Raw genomic sequence first — 20,740 nt, 5'->3', positions numbered from 1 at the left:
TGTGGGATCTTTTACATCCACCAGAAAGGGCAGGAGCGCCTTGGTTTAAGGTCTCATCCAAAAGACAGTATCTCTGACTGTGCAGCACCCCCTCAGTATTGCACTAGAGCGTCAGCTGAGATTTTGTGCTCAAGTCACTGGATTGGGACTTGAACCCACAACCTCCTGATCCAGAGGCAAGAGTGCTACCAACTGAGCCACAGCTGACACTTATATTATGGTATGATCGTACCAGCAACTAATCTACATCACCTCTTTAATGTGTTCCAAAAGTTAGACTGTAAGCAGCAACTGTAGCAAACCTGCAGCCCTAACTCATCGAGAGGGGGTTTTCAGTACGTGACAGGCTACTTTAGCAGTTTAAAATTAAAGCTACCTTGATGTTTTCATACAGCTTCACGGACTGTGTGTTTTCCAACTTGTCGTAGATGTGCGGTGTTAACAGCTCCGCGATTTCAGGGCGCATTCGATGCTGAGCAAGGAAGATAAAAGTATTTCAGTGAGACTCCTGCAGATTGCTTTAATTAAAAAGGGCACACACTGACAGCCGAGGACATGATTAAGAATTGCCTAAGTCTAGAAAGAAGGACTAAGGACATCAAACACCAAACTCTTGACATTTAAAGAAAAATAACCAGATCAAAAAAATACTGCGACGAACACTTTAAAAAAAATTCAATGCACAATATTTCCAGAGGAAATTTTCACAACTATTTGGTGGGGGAATACACTCCAAGGATCGAATCTGATATTCAAACTGTTTTTCTTTGGCTTTGAGAGATTTGGATACTTGTCAATTCTCCTCTCACCCCATCAGACTGATTTCATCATTAATTCACTTTCCTTCAGTACACAGGATACCAACACTAAACTAAACTGGTCAGTTCAGAAATTTTGTTTTTAAAAAAAAGAGAAAAATAATATTCGATAGTCCAAACTTTTAACTCTTTGCAGCAATGACACTTTGCGACTGACAGGTTTTTTCTCCCCCTCTTCTTTTGCCTCCAAACATTCGCTCTCCTGAAGATGGTATCTGATCACGGCACTGCACCCCAGTATCCGCTTTTAGCTCAAGGGTCTGAACAGTGAGTGCCGTGATCCTGGAGGACATGACCCTGTTCGGCATCTCACCATGTGAACTTCCGTCAGGTTTGACTGCACAACAATGAAAAATTGGGAGCCCTGGGAGATCTTTCTCTTCCTGAGGGCAATTGAGGCCAAATGTGATGCCCCATTAGTGACCAGCCGAGTCTCAGCAGAGATCAGAGATTCAACCGTGTGCATAGACTGTATTCATTCTCCGAAATCAATGGGTAGGGGGTGGGGGAGAATGTAACCCAGTTTGAACAAGGCCAATCCACAGCGCTTTGGATGACGTGGATAAGAGGCCTTGAGCTAAAATTCAGTCTTCACCGCCTGGACAGTAATCCTGTTCATCGAATCATACGGCGCAGAAGGACGACGTTCGGCCCATCGTGCATGTGCTGGATCTTTGTAAAAGCTACCAATTAGTCCCACTCTCCTGCTCTTTCCCCACAGCCCTGCAGATTTTTCCTTTTCAAGTATAGATCAAGTTTCTCCTTGTTGCTTAATGACATTGTAGAACCCGCCCGATTTTCATTTCACTGAAATCAGGCGGTGCAAGATAATGATTTACCCACTTTGTGCAGTGCATTTGTTCATCCAGTCACTGGCAATTCGTATCCATGGTCCTTACCACTAATTAAACCAGACTATAACCCTACAGAGTCATTTCAATAGGGCAAGAGTTGAAACCGCTGAATTAAGGACTCGTATACCAGAGGCTTTAAATTGAGACTTTGGTGCATGGCACCTCAGTATCAGATCTTCTGACTCAGATCACAACCACTTCCTGATTAAGTGGAAGAGGCTCAAAAGCAGGCATCTCTTTCCTGACCTCTCCTCTCTTCCCTGACCTCTCCTCTCTTCCCCTTCTAGAACACGAATGGTTGGTAGTGTAAATGTTCCAAAAGAAAGGAGAAAAATAAGAATATAAGATAAGAATTAGGAGCAGGAGTAGGCCATATGGCCCCACGAGCCAGCTCCGCTATTCAATAAGGTCATGGCTGATCTTCGACCTCAAATCACTTTCCCGCCCGATTCCCATATCCTATGATTCCCCTAGAGGATAGATTTCTATCCAACTCAGCCTTGAACATACTCAACGAATCAGTACTATAGCTCTCTGGGGTAGAGAATTCCAAAGATTCACAATCCTCCGAGTGAAGAAATTCCTCCTCATCTCAGTCTTAAATGGCCGACCCCTTATCCTGAATCTATGCCCCCTAATTCTAGACTCTCCAGCCAGGGGAAACAACCTCTCAGCACCTACCCTGTCAAGCCCCCTCAGAATCTTGTATGTTTCAATGAGATCACCTCTCATTCTCCTAAACTCCAGAGAATATATGCCCATTTTACTCAATCTCTCCTCATAGGACAACCCTCTCATCCCAGGAATCAATCTAGTGAACCTTCATTGCACCCCCTCTAAGGCAAGTATATCCTTCCTTAGGTAAGGAGACCAAAACTGTGCACAGTGCTCCAGGTGAGGTCTCACCAAAGTCCTGTACAATTGTAGCAAGACTTCCTTACTCTTGTACTCCAACCCCCTTGCAATAAAGGCCAACATACCATTTGCCTTCCTAATTGCTTGCTGTACCTGCATACTAACTTTTTGTGTTTCTTGTATGAAGATACCCAGATCTCTCTGAACACTAACATTTAATAGTTTCTCACCATTTAAAAAATATTCTGTTTTTCTATTCTTCCTACCAAAGTGAATAACCTCACATTTTCCCACATTATACTCCATCTGCCACCTTGTTGCCCACTCACTTAACCTGTCTATATCCCTTTGCAGTCTCTTTGTTTCTTCCTCACAGCTTACTTTCTCACTTAGCTTTGTATCATCAGCAAACTTGGATACATTACACTCAGTCCCTTCATCTAAGTCATTAATATAGATTGTAATAGCTGAGGCCCAAGCACTGATCCTTGCGGTACCCCACTGGTTACAGACTGCCAACCTGAGAATGACCCGTTTATCCCTACTCTCTGTTTTCTGTCCATTAACCAATCCTCTATCCATGCTAATATATTACCCCCAACCCCATGAGCCCTTCTCTTGCATAACAACCTTTTATGTGGCACCTTATTGAATGCCTTTTGGAAATCCAAATATACTACATCCACTGGTTCCCCTTTATCTACCCTGCTAGTGACATCCTCAAACAACTCTAATAAATTTGTCAAACACAATTTCCCTTTCATAAAACCATGTTGACTCGCCTAATCATATTATGATTTTCTAAATGCCCTGTTTCCACTTCCTTAATAATGGATTCCAGCATTTTCCTGACGACCGATGTCAGGCTAACTGGCCTGTAGTTCCCTGTTTTCTTCCTCCCTCCTTTCTTGAATAGCAGGGTTACATTTGTTACCTTCCAATCCGCTGGGACTGTTCTAGAATCTGGGGAATTTTGGAAGATCAAAACCAATGCATCCACTATCTCTGTAGCCACCTCTTTTATAACCCTAGGATATAGGCCATCAGGTCCAGGGGATTTGTTAGCTTTTAGTCCCAAAAGTTTCTCAAGTACTTTTTCTTTACTGATATTAATTGTTTTAAGTTCCTCACTCTCATTTGCCCCTTGGTTCCCCATTATTTTTGGTATGTTTTTTGTGTCTTCTATGTGACTACAGAGAAAAAATATTTGTGTAATGTCTCTGCCATTTCCTTATTCACCATTTTAATTTCTCCTGTCACAGCCTCTAAGAGACCAACGTTTACTTTTGCTACTCTCTTCCTTTTTACATACTTGTAGAAGCTCTTACAATCTATTTTCATATTTCTTGCTAGTTTACTCTCATACTCTATTTTCTCCCTTTTTAATCAATTTTTTGGTCATCCTTTGCTGGTTTCTAAAACTCTTCCAATCCTCAGGCTTTCTACTATTCTTCGCAATGTTACAGGCCTCTTCTTTTAATCTAATACTATCTTTAACTTCTTTAGTTAGCCTGTGGAGTTTTTATTTCTCAATGGAATGTATGTTTGATGAGAATTCTGAAATATTTCTTGAAATGTCTGCCACTGCTTATCTACCGTCATACCTTTAATCTAATTTCCCAATCTACCTTAGCCAACTCGCCCCTCACACCTATATAATTGGCTTTATTTAAGTTTAAGACTCTAGTTTCCTACTTAAGTATGTCAGTCTCAAACTCAATGTGAAATTCTATCATATTATGATCACTCTTCCCCAGAGGACCCTTTACTATGCGATTACTAAATAACCCTGCCTCATTACACAATACAAGATCAAAAATAGCCTGTTCCCTGGTTGGTTCCATGACTTATTGTTCTAGGAAACTGTCTCAAATGCATTCCATGAACTCGTCCTCCAGACAACCTTTACCAATTTGATTTGTCCAGTCTATATGAAGATTAAAGTCCCTCACGATTACTGCAATACCTTTGTTACAAACTCTTATTATTTCTTGATTAATAGTCTGTCCAATTGTATAGCTATTGTTAGGGGGCTTATATCTACTCCCATCAGTGTTTTCTGTCCCTTGTTATTTCTTATCACCACCCATACTGATTCTACTTCCTGATCTTCCGAGCCAAAGTCCTTTCTCGCCATTGTCCTTATGTCATCCTTTATTATCAGGGCTACACCCCCTCCTTTTCCATTCTGCCTGTCTTTCCGAAATGTCAAGTACCCTGGAATATTTAGTTCCCAACCTTGGTCACCTTGCAACGAGATCTCTGTAATGGCTATTCGATCAAACCCATTTAGCTCCATTTGTGCCATTAATTTGTCTATCTTGTTCCGAATGCTGCATGCATTCAGATAAAGAACCTTTAATTTTAATTTTTTACCATTATTCCCTGCTTTAATCTTATTCCTTGCTGCACTATTTCCATTAAGCTCTGTCCCTTACTGTCGCACTTTGCTTATCTGTACCCAAATCGCTACACTGCTCTATTGCCTTGTCTTTTCTCTTTAGATTTCTAAATTTCCCCCCACTTGACCCCTCCTCCCCACTTTTAGTTTAAAGCCCTATCTACAGTCCTAGTTATTCGATTCGCCATGACACCGGTCCCAGTCCGGTTTAAGTGGAGCCCGTCCCAATGGAACAGCTCCCTCTTTCCCCAGTACTGGTGCCAGTGCCCCATGAATTGAAACCCCTTCCTCCCACACCACACTTTGAGTCACGCATTTAACCATCTAATCTATTTGTCCCTATGCCAACTTGCGCGTGGCTCAAGTAGTAATCCAGAGATTATTACCTTTGAGGTTCTGCTTATTAATTTAGACCCCAGCTCCTCAAACTGTCTCAGCAGAACCTCATTTTTAGTTCTACCTATGTTGTTGGTTCCCACGTGGACAACAACAACTGGATCCCCCCACTCTTGCTCCAAGTTATTGTCCAGCCACGAGGAGATATCCTTAACCCTGGCAGCGGGCAGGCAACACAGCCTTCGAGACTCTCGGTCGTGGCTGCAGAGAACAGTATCTATCGCCCTTACTATACTATTCACAAAACAGTAAGGAGAAAAGGTGTAACGACAGAACAGTTTGATAGTAAGGGAAGCAAACACAAAGTACAGGTGTAGACTCTAAGGAGTATTGTTAAATTGTCAGCAGTTACCAGATTGGGGCACTCACTTGATAATTGAGTCGGACAAACTGAACGTTCATCCTTATCAGCCGCTCAAACAAGGAGACCTCCAAGTTGAAACTTTGAGCGAGTTCATACACAGTCGCACTTGGGCGGAGCTGGAATTGGAAAGTGAAAAACAGTGAGTCACTCAATTATTGTAAGATGAGGCAGTTTGAATCTGCAGTGCTGGCGAGCTGCAACATGTGGGGTCTCTCCTTTACCGACCTCCAAAACCAAACAGGGGATTGGATAAGGACAGGCCAAGAGGCAGAGAACAACTCCAGTTTGCCTCGCTGAAGTTGAACCGATAATAACTAGAAAGAACTTGCATTTCTATAGCGCCTTTCACGACCTCAGGACATCCCAAAATATTTTTGAAGTGTAGTCACTGTTGCAATGTAGGAAACGCAACAGCCAATTTGTACACAGCAAGGTCCCACAAACAGCAATGAGTTAATAACCAGATAATCTGTTTTAATGATGTTGGTATGTTGGTTGAGGGATAAATATTGGCCAGGACATCGGGGGGAAACCCCCCTGCTCTTTTTTGAAATAGTGCCAAGGGATGTTTTAGGTCCACCTGGGAGGCAGATGGCATCTCGGCCATTATCTCCGATCCCCACCACAAACTCCATTCCCTAGCCACCGACTCCATCCCTCTCCCTGGCTGCTGTCTGAGGCTGAACCAGACCGTTCGCAACCTTGGCATCCAATTTGACCCTGTGATGAGCTTCCGACCACATATCTTCTCCATCACCAAGACCGCCTACTTCCATCTCCATAACATCGCCAGTCTCCGCCACATCTCAGCTCATCTGCTGCTAAAACCCTCCATGTCTTTGTTACTTCTAAACTCAACTGTTCCAATGCTCTCCTGGCCGGCCTCCTATCTTCCACCCTCCATAAACTTGAGCTCATCCAAAACTCTGCTGCCTGTATCCTAACTCGCACCAAGTCCTGTTCACCCACCACCCTTATGCTCACTGACCTACATTGGCTCCCAGTCCGGGAACACCTCGATTTTAAAACTCTCATCCTTGTTTTCAAATCCCTCCATGGCCTCACTCCTCCCTCTCTCTGAAACTTCCTCCAGCCCTATAACCCTCCGAGATCTCTGCACTCCTCCAATTCTTGCCTGTTGCGCATCCCTGATTTTAAATCGCTCCACCATTGACGGCCGTGCCTTCAGCTGCCTAAGCCCTAAGCTCTGGAATTTCCTCCCTAAACTTCTCTGCCTCTTTGTCCTCCTTTAAGATGCTCCTTAAAACCTACCTCTTTGACCAAGCTTTTGGTCACCTGTTGTAATACGTCCTTATGTGGCTCTGTATCAAATTTTGTTTGATAATCGCTCCTGTGAAGCGCCTTAGGACATTTTACTACATTAAAAGGTGCTATATAAATGCAAGTTGTTGTTGTTAATGTCTCACCTGAAAGACGGCACCTCTGACAGTGCAGCACTCCCTCAGCACTGCACTGGGAGTGTCAACCTAGATTATGTGCTCAAGTCTCTGGAGTGGGGCTTGAACCCACAACTTTATGACTCAAAGGGGAAGAGTGCAACCACTAAACCAAGGCTTACTTACCAGGTCAGTAATGTCATAAGGTTTCTTGAGGCAAAATTACCTGTTCCCATTGGTGTAATCGGATCACCTGGGAGCAGCGATGACTGGAAAATTGGGAGGAACGAGCACACACTAATGGAGCACGCCCCTGAATTTCTGTCCATTAATTTAAATGGATGGAAAGTAGGGCAGGTTCCTTTATGGTTCCGAAGGTTGAAGGGATGATCTAATCAATGTGTTCAAAACGATAAAGTGATTCGAAGTCAATGAAAATAAAAATCGGGAGAGATATAAAACGGGCTGCCAACTCGCCACCACCCGTTTTACACCAGTGCACACAGTCAAAATTACCCCGTTCTGATTTGCCTGTAATAATTCCTACCTGCTGATGATCACCGATTAAAATGAGATGCTCGCAGGCCGAGCTGAGTGTGGTGATTATATGAGCTTCCAGCACTTCTGCCGCTTCTTCTACGATCACAATCTTTGGCTGAATGTCCTGCAGGAGCTTTCTGTATTTTGCTGCACCTAAAAAAAGCCAGTTGTGCACACACTTCAATCTGTGTAATAAATAAAGGGTCTGTTCTCGGGGGTCATCTCTCACATAGGGGGAAAAATGAATACTTTTACAAGCTTGTGCAACAGTGTGGAGCAATGAAGTGTGAAATACATGATCAGTTTAATAAATGATGCACTTAGATACTTAACAAAATATATCAACACACTGGAAAGGGAATGCAGGCCATTCCCTCCAATCCCTTTCAGTTTGTGCAGATTTTCTCTGGAATCTCCACACCTTGCTGAAGATAGTGGAGGAGAGCTGAAATTGGAAATTCTGTAAAATGCAACGCTCTATTTAAATGTTCGATGTGGAATTTTGTAGTGAGATCTGAAGTAAGTTCAGGTCATGGTGAGGGATAATGAAATGCAGTTGAAACTGGCACTAATTCACATATATTAAAAAAACTAAAATGTTAAGATTTGTTTTTCTACATTGCAAAGCATATACCGTAACAGAATTTGCATTTTCCAATTGTAACACCTGAAAGCAAGCAAAAGAGAAGGAGAGCATCTGTTGTCATTGTTAGTAGTAGCTTTGGTTACCTGTTGTGGTCATCCCCACGACTTTGGACTGCCTAAGGAGTATCAGTTCTTCTTGGTTTCTCAGCTCAGCTAGACGGTTGACAATTCTCTCGTATTGTTGTTCATATTGTAACATTCCACGTCTGGTGTCAGTTTGATACTTTGACAACCACAACCTGCAATAAGATCACCTCATTATACCGCCATCTGGACAACTCATTATTGGCAAGACACTGACTCAGTCCAAACACAGGAATTCAGAATTTCTCACTTCAGCATCCCCTTTTCCAAACATGACGTTAGCTCACGTTGCAGGATTGGGTCTAACCCAGTTTGATTTAAGCGCTACATGCAGAATTAAAAGCCTCTGCAATAATTAGAGGCTCACACACCTCCAGAAATTAAAAAAGTACAGTCAGATCTTTTTAATGCGTGCTGTGTTAGGCCAGATACCTGGGGATTCTCTTCATAACCAACCTGTACCATCGTTTGTCTTTTTAAACACGGCCAGTCTGGGGGTCATTTTAACCTAACTCGCCAGGTGGGAAACCCACCGGATCAGGTGAAACGCCAGTTTTACACCCCGCCTAATACTGACTTCAATAGAGAGTAAAACCGGGAGAGGTGTAAAACCAGCGTTGCTCTGGATCCCGTCAGTTTCCCGACGGGCGGGTTAGGTTGAATTTGCCTCCACTGATTCTGAACTGAATTAAATGAATACCAAACATCAGGTCTCAACTGGATTTCTACATTAAAGGGAGGCAAAACGAAGAAGTATATTATTTTCTACCCGCTGGCAGATAGGAGTGAAGTGCCATTTCTAATGCTGGCAGTTAGTTTTTAAGTGGTAGCAAGCTAAATGTTTTTTTTGGTGTTTAGAAGTTCAATCAGCTGAGCAGCACATGGGAGACTTTAACCAGTATTCAGCTATTGGAAAGGTCCTGGTGATCAGGATTTCAAAATTGTGCTCACGTGTTTTAAACTAGCGCATTTAGATACGGTCACAAATTTGATATTTATCTAATGATACTAACAGATCTCCCTTGCTGTCTGTCAGTGGTAGCACTCTCACATCTGAGTGGTTCAAGCCCCACTCCATAAATTTCAGCAGATAATCTAGGCTGACACCCCAGTGCAGTACTAAGGAGGATCTGTACCAGCAGCCAGTGGCGTAGGCAGGATTTTTGTTCGGGGTTCAAGTCCCACAAGGGAGCGCAGCACTGCCAGAGGTAATAAATATTGTCCGGGACACGGGGGGAAAACTCTCGTACTCTTCTTCGAAATAATGTTATGGGAAGATTTACATCCACCTGAGAGTGCAGACAGGGCCTCAGTTTAACGTCTTATCCGACAGTGTGGCATCCCTCAATACTGCACCGGAGTGTCAGCCTGGATTTTGTGCTCAAGTCTCTGGCGTGGGACTTGAACCCACAACCGTCTAACTCAGAGGCGAGAGTGCTACCCACTGAGCTGACACCTCACATCCAAATACTTGCCCCCGAACAAAAATCCTGCCTACGCCACTGGCTGCTGGTACAGATCCTCCTGTCCTCTACCTAATGTCCTTCACACACACACACACACACACACACACACACACACACACACACCAGTTCAATGCAGGGTTTCTGATGTTCTGACTACATTGCTTTATACAAACCTCCTTGGAACCAATTTTACCTGGAGACATTTTGTTTTTCAGATTTTTTGACAGCTCGTGACAAGGTGGTATATAAAAGGAAGTCCCATCTTTCTAACATTTTGTCAAACTGTCATTTGCAATGGGTCTTCTGTAAATCTTTCCTATTACAAGGAGCTCAGTTAAGTTTTATATCAGTGGGCTAATGCGCAGAGATATGCAATAACCTGTTCTTCCATATTGCTGGATTGTCCCTGTCATCAGTGTGCACGCCCATGCACCAAATTTAGTGCAGGACTGTTTGGAAGCAGAACCAACACCAGCATTGTCACTGGTCAAATTCTGACCCACAGGGTATAGAGAGGGCATAAATGGAGTGTTGAAAGGGGAGTGGAACTAATTGGATAGCTCGTTCAAAGAGCACGATGGGCTGAATGGCCTCCTTCTGTGCTGTATCATTCTACGATTTCTATAAGTGCATTGTTGTGATGTTTGGGTACCAATAACACATCAGTGCTGCTGATTCAAATGGTGCTCTTTGCATACACCTTCAGCTACATGAAAATAGCCTTTAAATACAGCTTACACAAACATTTTACTCCTCCCGCAATGTACCTGATACATTTGAGGTAATCTCAAAAATGTAACAAATTTGATCAAGTCTTCAAGGAGGGGGGCGGGGGGAGTCAAAATGACGATTTAAAAAAATATTTTGTCTTTAATGGCACAACTTACAGATCACCTCAAGCACAATCTATTGAGTGAATTAATGAGTGATCAAACCTGTACAGTCTCCAGCGATCAAGCTGACTAAGTTGCCAAACATTGACTATGTTTTTGGCTTCATCTTCTGGCATGAAGTCGGTTAGCTTCAATTGCTTCTTTACCATAGCTTCCATGATTTTCTTCATCTTCCTGGAGACCTATTTACAGAACAGCAGAGAGGCACGCATTACATTGAGAGCTAGCAACACTGGGGGCCATCGAGAGTAGCTCATCTGCACTTTCTATACGTGTAGTCGAACCAAACTGTTTTGAGAATGTTTATGGCCCTTTATAATGCAGGTACCGGTTTGATACCAGTACCTGCTTCAGAACAGTTGGAACCAGCAGTACTGAGTTATACTCCTAACTCTGCACTCAGATAGAATGAATCGTCCATGTCTCCTTATACCAAAATGCCAGTTAAATTTTTTAAGTTAGTGAAAAGCCATTCATCCGACATAGAAATAACAGAGGCTACAACATGAAATAGACCATTCGGCCCAACCAGTCCATGTTGGTGTTTAACCTCCACGTGAGCAAATAGTTCCAATCACATTTACCCACTGTTCCCACAACCATTCAATTCCCATTTCCTTCATCCACCGGTCCAATCTAATCTTCAATGTTGACGTGGTTTCTACGTCAACCACTAACCCTGGAAGTGAATTCCACAGCCTCACAATTCTCTGTGGGAAGAAGTTTGTCCTGCCCTCTGTTCTAAATCTCTTACATTTAATCTTGTATCGATGGCCTCTTGTTCTGGACCCCTCAACTACTAGAAACTGGCTGCTTCAATCTGCCCTGTCCCACCCTTGCAACTCAAACAGTATTAAAAGAGTCAATGTCCAGGATCAACTGGAACATTTTAAAACATATATCTGTGAAGTTTAAAATGATAGTTTCACACTGCAGCTACACTTCAGGTGGTGTAAAGCTCAAGTAGAAGGAGACTGACTCCTGAAGATATCTTAAACCACAAGCTAGAATCCAAAGCATCATACTAATGAGTTCACTCCCCATTTATATGCAATCGTTGCACTAATTTTGTTGTTCGACCCCTTCTTACCTTCACTTCGGGGGAGACCGGGACTAGGGGCCATAAATATAAGATAGTCACTGATAAATCCAATAGGGAATTCAGGAAAAACGTCTTTACCCAGAGAGTGGTTAGAATGTGGAACTCACTACCACAAGGAGTAGTTGAGGCGAATAGCATAGATGCATTTAAGGGGAAGCTCGATAAACACATGAGGGAGAAAGGAATAGAAGGTTACGTTGATAGGAGTTACATGAAGTAGGGAGGGAGGAGGCTCGTGTGGAGCATAAACACCATCATAGACCAGTTGGGCCAAATGGCCTATTTCTGTGCTGTACATTCCACATAATTCTATATAAGGACTTAACTACACAAAAGGCAATTGAACATTAACGAGGTGTTATTTATTTAATTACGTTTGTTCTGGTGTGCAAGGTGAAATCCTCTTGATCTCTTGGGAGCTATAAAATATCTGGAGTAGAACTCATGGCATTCCCATTGGACCAGACTTTTTGATTGCGCCCCCCACCCCCCCCCACAAAGCCTATTGGGACAGTCCAATGGGGCGACCAAATGGTATTTTGACATTTCCCCCCTGCCCTCCCACCACAGCAACTTGAAGCCTGAATGATACCTTCGACAGCACCTCCCAAACCCATGACCTCCACCACCTAGAAGGACAAGGGCAGCAGGCACATGGGAACAACACCACCTGCACCTTCCCCTCCAAGTCACACACCATCCCGACTTGGAAATATATCGCCGTTCCTTCATCGTCACTGGGTCAAAATCCTGGAACTCCCTTCCTAACAGCACTGTGGGAGAACCGTCACCACACGGACTCCAGCGGTTCAAGGCGGCGGCTCACCACCACCTTCTCAAGGGCAATTAGGGATGAGCATTAAATGCCGGCCTTGCCAGAGACGCCAAATCCAGAGAATGAATTTAAAAAAAAATACCTTCCATTCACCGTCATCCTTGCTCTCAGCTTGAGTGTTGGACTGGTCTACATTCTCTTTGAGGGTAAAGGACAGAAACTGTTCCTGGATCGCAGCCAGTCGAGCATTTGCTCTCTGAATTTGATTCTTAAGGTCGTCATCTTCCACCATTCTCTCCGCTTGCAACAGTTCAGCCTCCTCAGACACCTGAATCAGCTCGTCATCATCTTCCTCTTTCTCTTCGGTCAGTTCGTCGGAATTTCCTGAAAGAAATCATCATTTAGCAGGGAACATATTCTTTGATCCAAGAAACAAAACTACTTGGTCGAAAACACGGAAAGAAAAATGAAAAACAATTTTAAAAATTTTAATCAATCTAGAGGACCAAACAATAAGTTAACAGGCCTTGATATTTAGGCGTTTATATATAGTTTGAATAATTGCTGGGGTTCACTCAGCTGACTGTGATTAACACCCTTATCTGGAAATTACACAACAGCCTGGAGATTCCGCTAGTGTCGCAATCGGTAAAATGCGCCCAGAATGCATTGGACACTGCGCTGGTTTTGCCGAGTTGGAATTACGCCCGAGTTTCCGTTCAAACTCATTACCTTAAAATTCCGAGATCTTTTGCACTATTTCATTTCATTCCACTGTTATCTGGGTGGGAATCATGCTGAATCTCCAGGCCGTCATATTTACTTAAATTTTAGTTCTAATTAAAATTTAGGGGAAAAAAATGTAATTTCCTCTATTACCCGTGTCTCCCTCTGTGGTACTTGAGTCAGTCTCCTCCATGTCCTCTTCTGTGGTTTGCTCTGGTGTCCATTCAGATGTGACACAACATCTGGATATTGATGTTACTCCTAACCATTCCAGTATCTCGGATCGAGTAGAGTGACTGTCTTCAGAGGCCACCTTAAAATGTAAATAATCTCTATCTGTTAACAACTGACTTGATCATACCTAGAATAATTCAAATTATCAGATTATTGATTAGCAAATGTTTTAAACCAAGGCTGTGCTTGAATTAAATCTTTTTTCATTATTGCTCTAACTTTCATGGCGTCAGAAGATAATCTATGAGCTATTTTTGGAAGGGCCATGAGATGTCACATTGGGTCCTGAAGTGGAGAGATGCAAATTTGATCACTGACACATTGGAGTTCTCCCCTGGTGTCTTGGTCAATATTTATCCCTCAACCAACACCTAAAAGATCGAGATGATCTAGTCATTTATAACACTGCTGTTTGTGGGACCTTGCTGTGTGCAAATTGGTTGCCAGGTCTCACTACAGTTACCCAGATATTGGCCAGGTAAAGGCACATGCTAGTTTGTAAGAGATGCAAGGTCCACTTACGGGAATAGCCAGGGATGCTAAACCATAGGAAACGTCTCGCGTAAAGAGTCCATTTAACAATAAGACGCAAACAAAAATTAAAACCTGGTTTCAAAAGGCTGCGACTTTACAGCAAACCCAGTAACTTTGCCAATGAATATTGGACAGGCAATACTCCAGTCTCAGTTTTCAGTTGCACTGGGGCTCACTCTCATAGACCTGCTCCTCCACTCTTGGCTGGGTTGTTGGAAAAAAGATAGAGGGGAATCTGGCAACGGGGTGGGGAGGGGAGGGGGTGGAGGAGAAAGGGGAGGCTGCTCCCTTCCTGCACCAGTAGTATATCCCTACCTGATAATTAGCCAATATAAAATTAACATGGGTTTCCTGTTTGTACAAGTATATGCAAGTCTAGACACATACCATTCCCATCTGTAGACTCTTCAAATGGATCGAAGCAATGTATTTAGATAAAATATACATCTGAAGAACTCCCTTCCCACTTGCTGCCAACGATGCGGCTAACATTTCAATTCTTTTCTGGATCTCTGCTCTTTCTTGGAACAGCTGCAGGAACAAAATTAGAAAGCACAGCTCTGAGGTGAAAACATTTGGATTATAATGTAAGGCAAGCTCTCCGAGTTCCCTCCATCCTCCTCCAGTAGATTTAATACTCCCACTATTCCACAAGCCAAGATAGTTCTTAGAGGTGTTCAAAATTATTAAGGGTTTTGATAGAGTAAATAGGGAGAAACTGTTGCCAGTGGCAGGAGGGTCAGTAGCCAGAGGGCACAGATTTAAAGTAATTGGCAAAAGAACTGGGAGGGGAGATGAGGAGAATTTTTTTTAACGCAGCGAGTTGTTATGATTTGGAATGCACTGCCCGAGAGGGTGGAAGCAGATTCAATAGTAATTTTCAAAAGGGAACTGGACAAGGAAAATTGTGCAGGGCTATGAGAAAAGAGCAGGGGAGTGGGACTAACTCTTTCAAAGAGCTGGAACAGGCATGGCGGGTCAAATGGCCTCCTTCTGTGAACAGGTCTGCAACCTGCTCTCTCCCAAGCCTCCGAATATAGTCTTTGAGCTGGGTGTTTGGAGCTGTAGAAGTACAACTGGGTGTGACCATGTTTTCTCTTCTCTGTAGGGAAGCACCCAATCTCCACTTGGGTGTCTTCTCCTGTGCCTCGACAACTCGTAAATGTAAATCAGTACCTTCCCACACCTTGGCACAGCACATTGGAGCACCAGTGCGTTACAATGCAGTAAAAGTAACAAAGCCAAGATTTTAGTGGCTGGGGAGGGCAAGAGCAGGGGCAGGGGCAGGGGGCAGAACTCAGATCTGCCAGGTTTCGGCCTTGTTTAAATTTGGGCCGAAATTCTGGTCGGGGCTAGGGAATGGGAGTGATTAAGTGTTCGGCAGCCCTCCCCCCAATGTCTTGGGAACACCTTTGAGGGGTTATCCAAGCTACCTCAGGATTTCGGTCAATTAGACCCAACGCAAGGACTGAGAGCTCACACAAACTCCACTGAAGCCTTTCTAAGGCCCGAGAAGAGCTGCCGACAAAACTAATCGATCCCAGAGGGGATTGATTACCTGCTAAATATGGACATTAGCTCCCATGGAAATATTTTACAAATTTGCCACCCTTATCTCAACGGCCTTTCCTGGGCCTCAGTACTTCCATAGAAGCGGCATGGCGCCACTCCGAATTTTCCTGCCACCTGTTAACATGGGACCTCCACACCGTGTATTTAAATGACTCCATCCACATGTTCACATGTTTAGGGGCAGGGTCTGCATCACTGGGGGAAAGGAAGGGCGAGAGGGGAGCAGGAGTGAGGGAGGGAGAGAGGGGAGCAGGGATGAGGGAGGTGAAAGAAAAGGGTGAGAGAGTGAGTGAGAGACAGAGAGAGGGGTGAGGAAGAGGGATGCAGATTGTATTAACAGTTCACATGATGAATGCTGGACTGTAGTTTTTGTGTCCAGTATTTAAGCATTACAGACCTCTAAACATAATTCTACTGTTGTACTTGTAGCAAATTTTCTTTTCATTTCAATATGGAACAGATGCCTTTCATAATTAAGTGAATTTCTTGTGTTTTATCACGTTGCATATTACACTCCAAAACTGTAGTGAGGGAGTGCTGCAGTGTCAGAAGTGCCGTCTTTTGGATGAGATGTTAAACCGAGGCCCCATGGTGTAGGGGGTAACATATTAGCCTGGATAAAGGATTGGTTAGCTAACAGGAAACAGAGAGTAGGCATAAATGCGTCATTTTCAGGTTGGCAAGATGTAACGAGTGGAGTGCCACAGGGATCAGTGCTTGGGCCTCAACTATTTACAATCTATATCAATGACTTGGATGAAGGGACCGAATGTGTGATTGCTAAATTTGCTGATGACACAAAGGTAGGTAGGAAAGTAAGTTGTGAAGAGGACATAAGAAGTCTGCAAAGGGATATAGATAGGTTAAGTGAGTGGGCAAAAATTTGGCAGATGGAGTATAATGTGGGAAAATGTGAACTTGTCCACTTTGGCAGGAGGAATAGAAAAACAGTATATTATTTAAATAGAGAGAGATTGCAGAACTCTGAGGTACAGAGGGATCTGGGTGTTCTAGTACATGAATCACAAAAAGTTAGTATGCAGGTACAGCCAGTGATTAGGAAGGCAAATGGAATGTTGTCATTTATTGCAAGGGGAATGGAATATAAAAGTAGAGATGTTTTACTACAGTTGTACAGAGCATTGGTGAGACCACATCTAGAATAGTGTGTGCAGTTTTGGTCTCCTCATTTAAGAAAGGACAAAACTGCTTTGGAGGCAGTTCAGAGAAGGTTCACTCGACTGATTCCTGGGATGAGGGGGTTATCTTATGAGGAAAGGTTGGACAAGTTGGGCCTGTATACACTGGAGTTTAGAAGAATGGGAGGTGATCTTATTGAAACATATAAGATCCTGAGGGGACTAGAAGGGGTAGATGCTGAGGAGACGTTTCCCCTTGTGGGAGAGACTAGAACTAGAGGCCACAGTTTAAAAATAAGGGGTCTCCCATTTAAGACAGAGAGGAGGAGAAATTTTTTCTGAGGGACGTGAGTCTGTGGAACTCCCTTCCCCAGAGAGCGGTGGAGGCAGGGTCATTGAATATTTTTAAGGCTGAGTTAGATAGATTCCTGATTAACAAGAGAGTCAAAGGTTATAGTAGGTAGACGGGAAAGTAGGGTTGAGGTCACAATCAGATCAGCCATGATTTATCAAATGGCAGAGCAGGCTCGAGGGGCCGAATGGTCTACTCCTGCTCTTAATTCGTATGTTCATATGCCCTGTCTGCCCTCTCAGGTGGGCGTAAAAGATCCCACAGCACTATTTCGAAGAACAGCAGAGGAATTCTCCCCGGTGTCCTGGCCAACATTTATCTCTCAACCAGCATCACAAAACAGATTATCTTGTCATATATCTGCAGTTTGTAGGACCTTGCTGTGCGCAAATTGGCTGCCACATCTCCTACATTAAACAGTGACCACACTTCAAAAGTACTTCATTGGCTGTAAAGCACTTTGGGATGTCCTGAGGTTTTCAAAAGACACTGTATAAATGCAAGATCTTATTTTCCTAGATGCTCCTGAACGTAAGGTGTTTTCTAATGTCAGTTTCCATTTTTATTATTTTATGTGCTCACTGGTTGCAAAATGAGCACACCTCAACTGTAAAATTCCACTCGTCAAACTCACCTCAGGATACATGGATCTCAAATAGGCCGGCAGATTTTTCCTGAAGTCTTTCTCCCTTCTTAGCACCCGCATAGAAAATTTGTTCAGTATTTCACTGCTGCTCCTTCCTCCCACTCTGACCAGCCCAGTTTCAAGAAACGTGTGAATCCCTAAAATGACAGATATCATTTGATTTGAGGTTTCTTTTAGACTGAAAAGGTAACTCATTAATAGAGCAGTTTCAGGGACGACCAGAAATGACACTTCAAGTGTTGTGTGGCACACAGTTGGAAGCTAAAAGAGGGTGTTTCACCATCAAGATGCTTTAAAAGGAAGAAAGCCTATTGTCGTTACCCAGTATGGTCTATTAACTCTTAACTGCCCTCTGAAGTGACCTAGAAAGTCACTCAGTTGTATCAAACCACTAGGGCAACTAGGGATGGACAATAAAGGTAGCCTCCCCATCCTGAATGTGAAGCCAGCAAAGGGGGTCCCTATCCCCTGGTTCTTCGAAGCACAACCCCTCCCCCAATTTCCCAAGCAAAAATTTGTGTGGCCAATTCAGTAACTTGCAATTGAAGTTTTCCCTCCCTTACATCCCCATTACTGCCTGTCCCATTGCATGGCCTTGCCAGTGATGCCCACATCCCGAGAATGAATTTTAAAAAATCAACAGGTTACAACAAAGAATTAACTTGAACATTTTCTTTCCTTGTTCTAATCATCTTCAGGAGCGGCGAATTGGAGGAGTTACTGATTCCCGTGCAGTTTGGGAACTGAATTAGCACCATCCAATGGGATCATTGCTCAAAATGCCTTTATATTCAGCTGTGTGTTGATTCGGTCTTAGTAACTCCTCTGGTCTTTGAAAGCAGATTTAAAAAAAAATCTGTACAGAGCTCTGTTGAGACCCCATCTGGAGTACTACGTTCAGTTCTGGGCACCGCATCTCAGGAAGGATATATCGGCCTTGGGAGGGGGTGCAGCGCAGATTCACCAGAATAATACCGGGGGCTAAAAGGGTTAAATTATGAGGACAGGTTGCCTAGACGAGGCTTGTGTTCCCTTGGGTATAGAAGATTAAGGGGATGATCCAATTAAGGTGTTTAAGATGATTAAAGGAGTTGATAAGGTCGATAGAGAGAAACTATTTCCTCTGGTGGGGACATAACATTAAAATTAAGAGCTGGCTGATATCTCCCCTCCCATCCCAGGGTGGATGGCGAGATTGTGGAATCAGTAGTCTGCATGTGTTTGTGTTATTGGCAGAAATTGTAACACAGACACACAGTGACAATACCCAACATCTGATTAATTAGAGCATCACTCCAACGTTATCAAGTGATGATAATCAGCCTTAATTACCCAACGTATATTGGAACCACTGACCTTCCAAAAACTGATCCAGTGCATGATTTGTGTAGCAGACCACCAATATAGGAGATTGCCAAATATCCATGTTAGCCATGTTAGCCAGAAGAACTTTGATAATCTTCAGTCCCAAAAAAGTCTTTCCTGCAAAATGCAAAACATGACGCTAATGAAAGACATCAAATTAAATTTTAAGAAAATGAATGATTAGACCACATACAAAGAGGGTTGATTTTGGTTTCCCCGCCTCTTACGCCCGATGATGTCAGCAGGCGGCCTGATTTGGAAGGTCAGGCCTTATTTAAATAGAGCGGGGGGAAGGGGGGGGTTTGAAAGCACTAATCCCGCTGCTTATAGGCAGATGCTCATCATGGGCCTTAAAAGGAGAAGGGTGGACAGATCTAGCAGATTTCAGCAGTAGGGAAATTTTACCAGCTGCAAGGGGATGAACTTATGGAAGCCTTTCAGCCTCAAAACTCTGGAGAGACTGAAGAAACAATGAATGTCAGGCCTGCTTCCAGCTTTCTCTGATTGCAGCCAAGGATCCCTTTAAGTGGCCGTCCTCTGACCTGGTTTGTGGGCGGGCTGAGGAAGTAACGATGGGGGCGCTGATTGATACAAAAATGGCATCAGGGTCCTGACAACGCCACTTGACCCCTATTTGAATATTTCAATTAGGCTCCTGCCTGTTTCTGGCAGGAGCTCTGGCCACCTAAATCGGAGACCACTTGAAAATTGGAACAGGTGGACCCTCCAGCGGTAAGTCGGAAATTGCGGAGGCTCTGGCCACAATCTTCCAATCCTCCTTAGATATGAGGACGGTGCCGGAGGACTGGAGGATTGCAAACGTTACACCTCTCTCCAAAAAAGATGGATAAACTTGGAAATTACAGGCCAGTCAGCCTAACACTGGTAGTGGCAAAGCTTTTAGAGACAATAATCAGAGACAAAATTAATTGGCACTTGGAAAAGTATGGGTTAATAAATGAAACTCAGCACGAATTTATTAAAGGAAAATCATGTTTGTCTAACTTGGTCGAGTTCTTTGCTGAAATATTCTTTAATGAGGGTAGTGCAGTTGACCTGGGGGTGCACATATACAAATCTTTGAAGATGGCAGGACAGGCTGTTAAAAGAGCATATGGGATCCTGGGCTTTATTAATAGAGGCATAAAGTACAAAAGCAAGGAAGTTATGCTAAACCTTTATAAAACACTGGTTAGGCCTCAGCTGGAGTATTGTGTTCAATTCTGGGCACCACACTTTCGGAAGGATGTCAAGGCCTTAGAGAGGGTGCAGAAGCGATTTACTAGAATGGTACCAGGGATGAGGGGCTTCAGTTATGTGGAAAGACTGGAGAAGCTGGGGTTGTTCTCCTTAGAACAGAGAAGGTTAAGGGGAGATTTGATAGAGGTGTTCAAATTCATGAAGGGTATTGATAGAATAAATAAGGAGAAACTGTTTCCAGTGGCAGGAGGATTGGCAACCAGAGGAAACTGATTTAAGATGATCCAGAAAAGAACCAGAGGCGACATGAGGAAACATTTTTTACACAGCGAGTTGTTATGATCTGGATTGCACTGCCTGAAAGGATGGTGGAAGAAGATTC

The 20,740-nt window shown here is 43.5% G+C and overlaps 1 protein-coding gene across 1 annotated transcript in view; it reads right to left on the bottom strand.

Annotated features, from left to right (window-relative positions):
* The window catches only part of LOC137335492 (NFX1-type zinc finger-containing protein 1-like), a 63,302-nt gene that overhangs the window by 4,281 nt on the left and 38,281 nt on the right, over positions 1-20,740 (bottom strand). The window contains exons 7-16 of the mRNA XM_068000837.1: positions 19,150-19,275; positions 17,782-17,930; positions 14,472-14,615; positions 13,470-13,629; positions 12,733-12,974; positions 10,756-10,895; positions 8,355-8,509; positions 7,633-7,778; positions 5,694-5,804; positions 377-472 (exon numbers count right to left, since the gene is read on the bottom strand). Of these exons, the coding sequence (XP_067856938.1) occupies positions 377-472; positions 5,694-5,804; positions 7,633-7,778; positions 8,355-8,509; positions 10,756-10,895; positions 12,733-12,974; positions 13,470-13,629; positions 14,472-14,615; positions 17,782-17,930; positions 19,150-19,275 (1,469 nt within the window). The remainder of the gene's footprint in view (positions 1-376; positions 473-5,693; positions 5,805-7,632; positions 7,779-8,354; positions 8,510-10,755; positions 10,896-12,732; positions 12,975-13,469; positions 13,630-14,471; positions 14,616-17,781; positions 17,931-19,149; positions 19,276-20,740) is intronic.

This window comes from Heptranchias perlo, chromosome 2, assembly GCF_035084215.1.
Source record: "Heptranchias perlo isolate sHepPer1 chromosome 2, sHepPer1.hap1, whole genome shotgun sequence".
Classification (NCBI taxonomy): Eukaryota; Metazoa; Chordata; class Chondrichthyes; order Hexanchiformes; family Hexanchidae; genus Heptranchias; species Heptranchias perlo.
The sequence above is the reverse complement of the archived record's forward strand: the minus strand, read 5'-3'. Positions and strand labels throughout refer to the sequence as shown.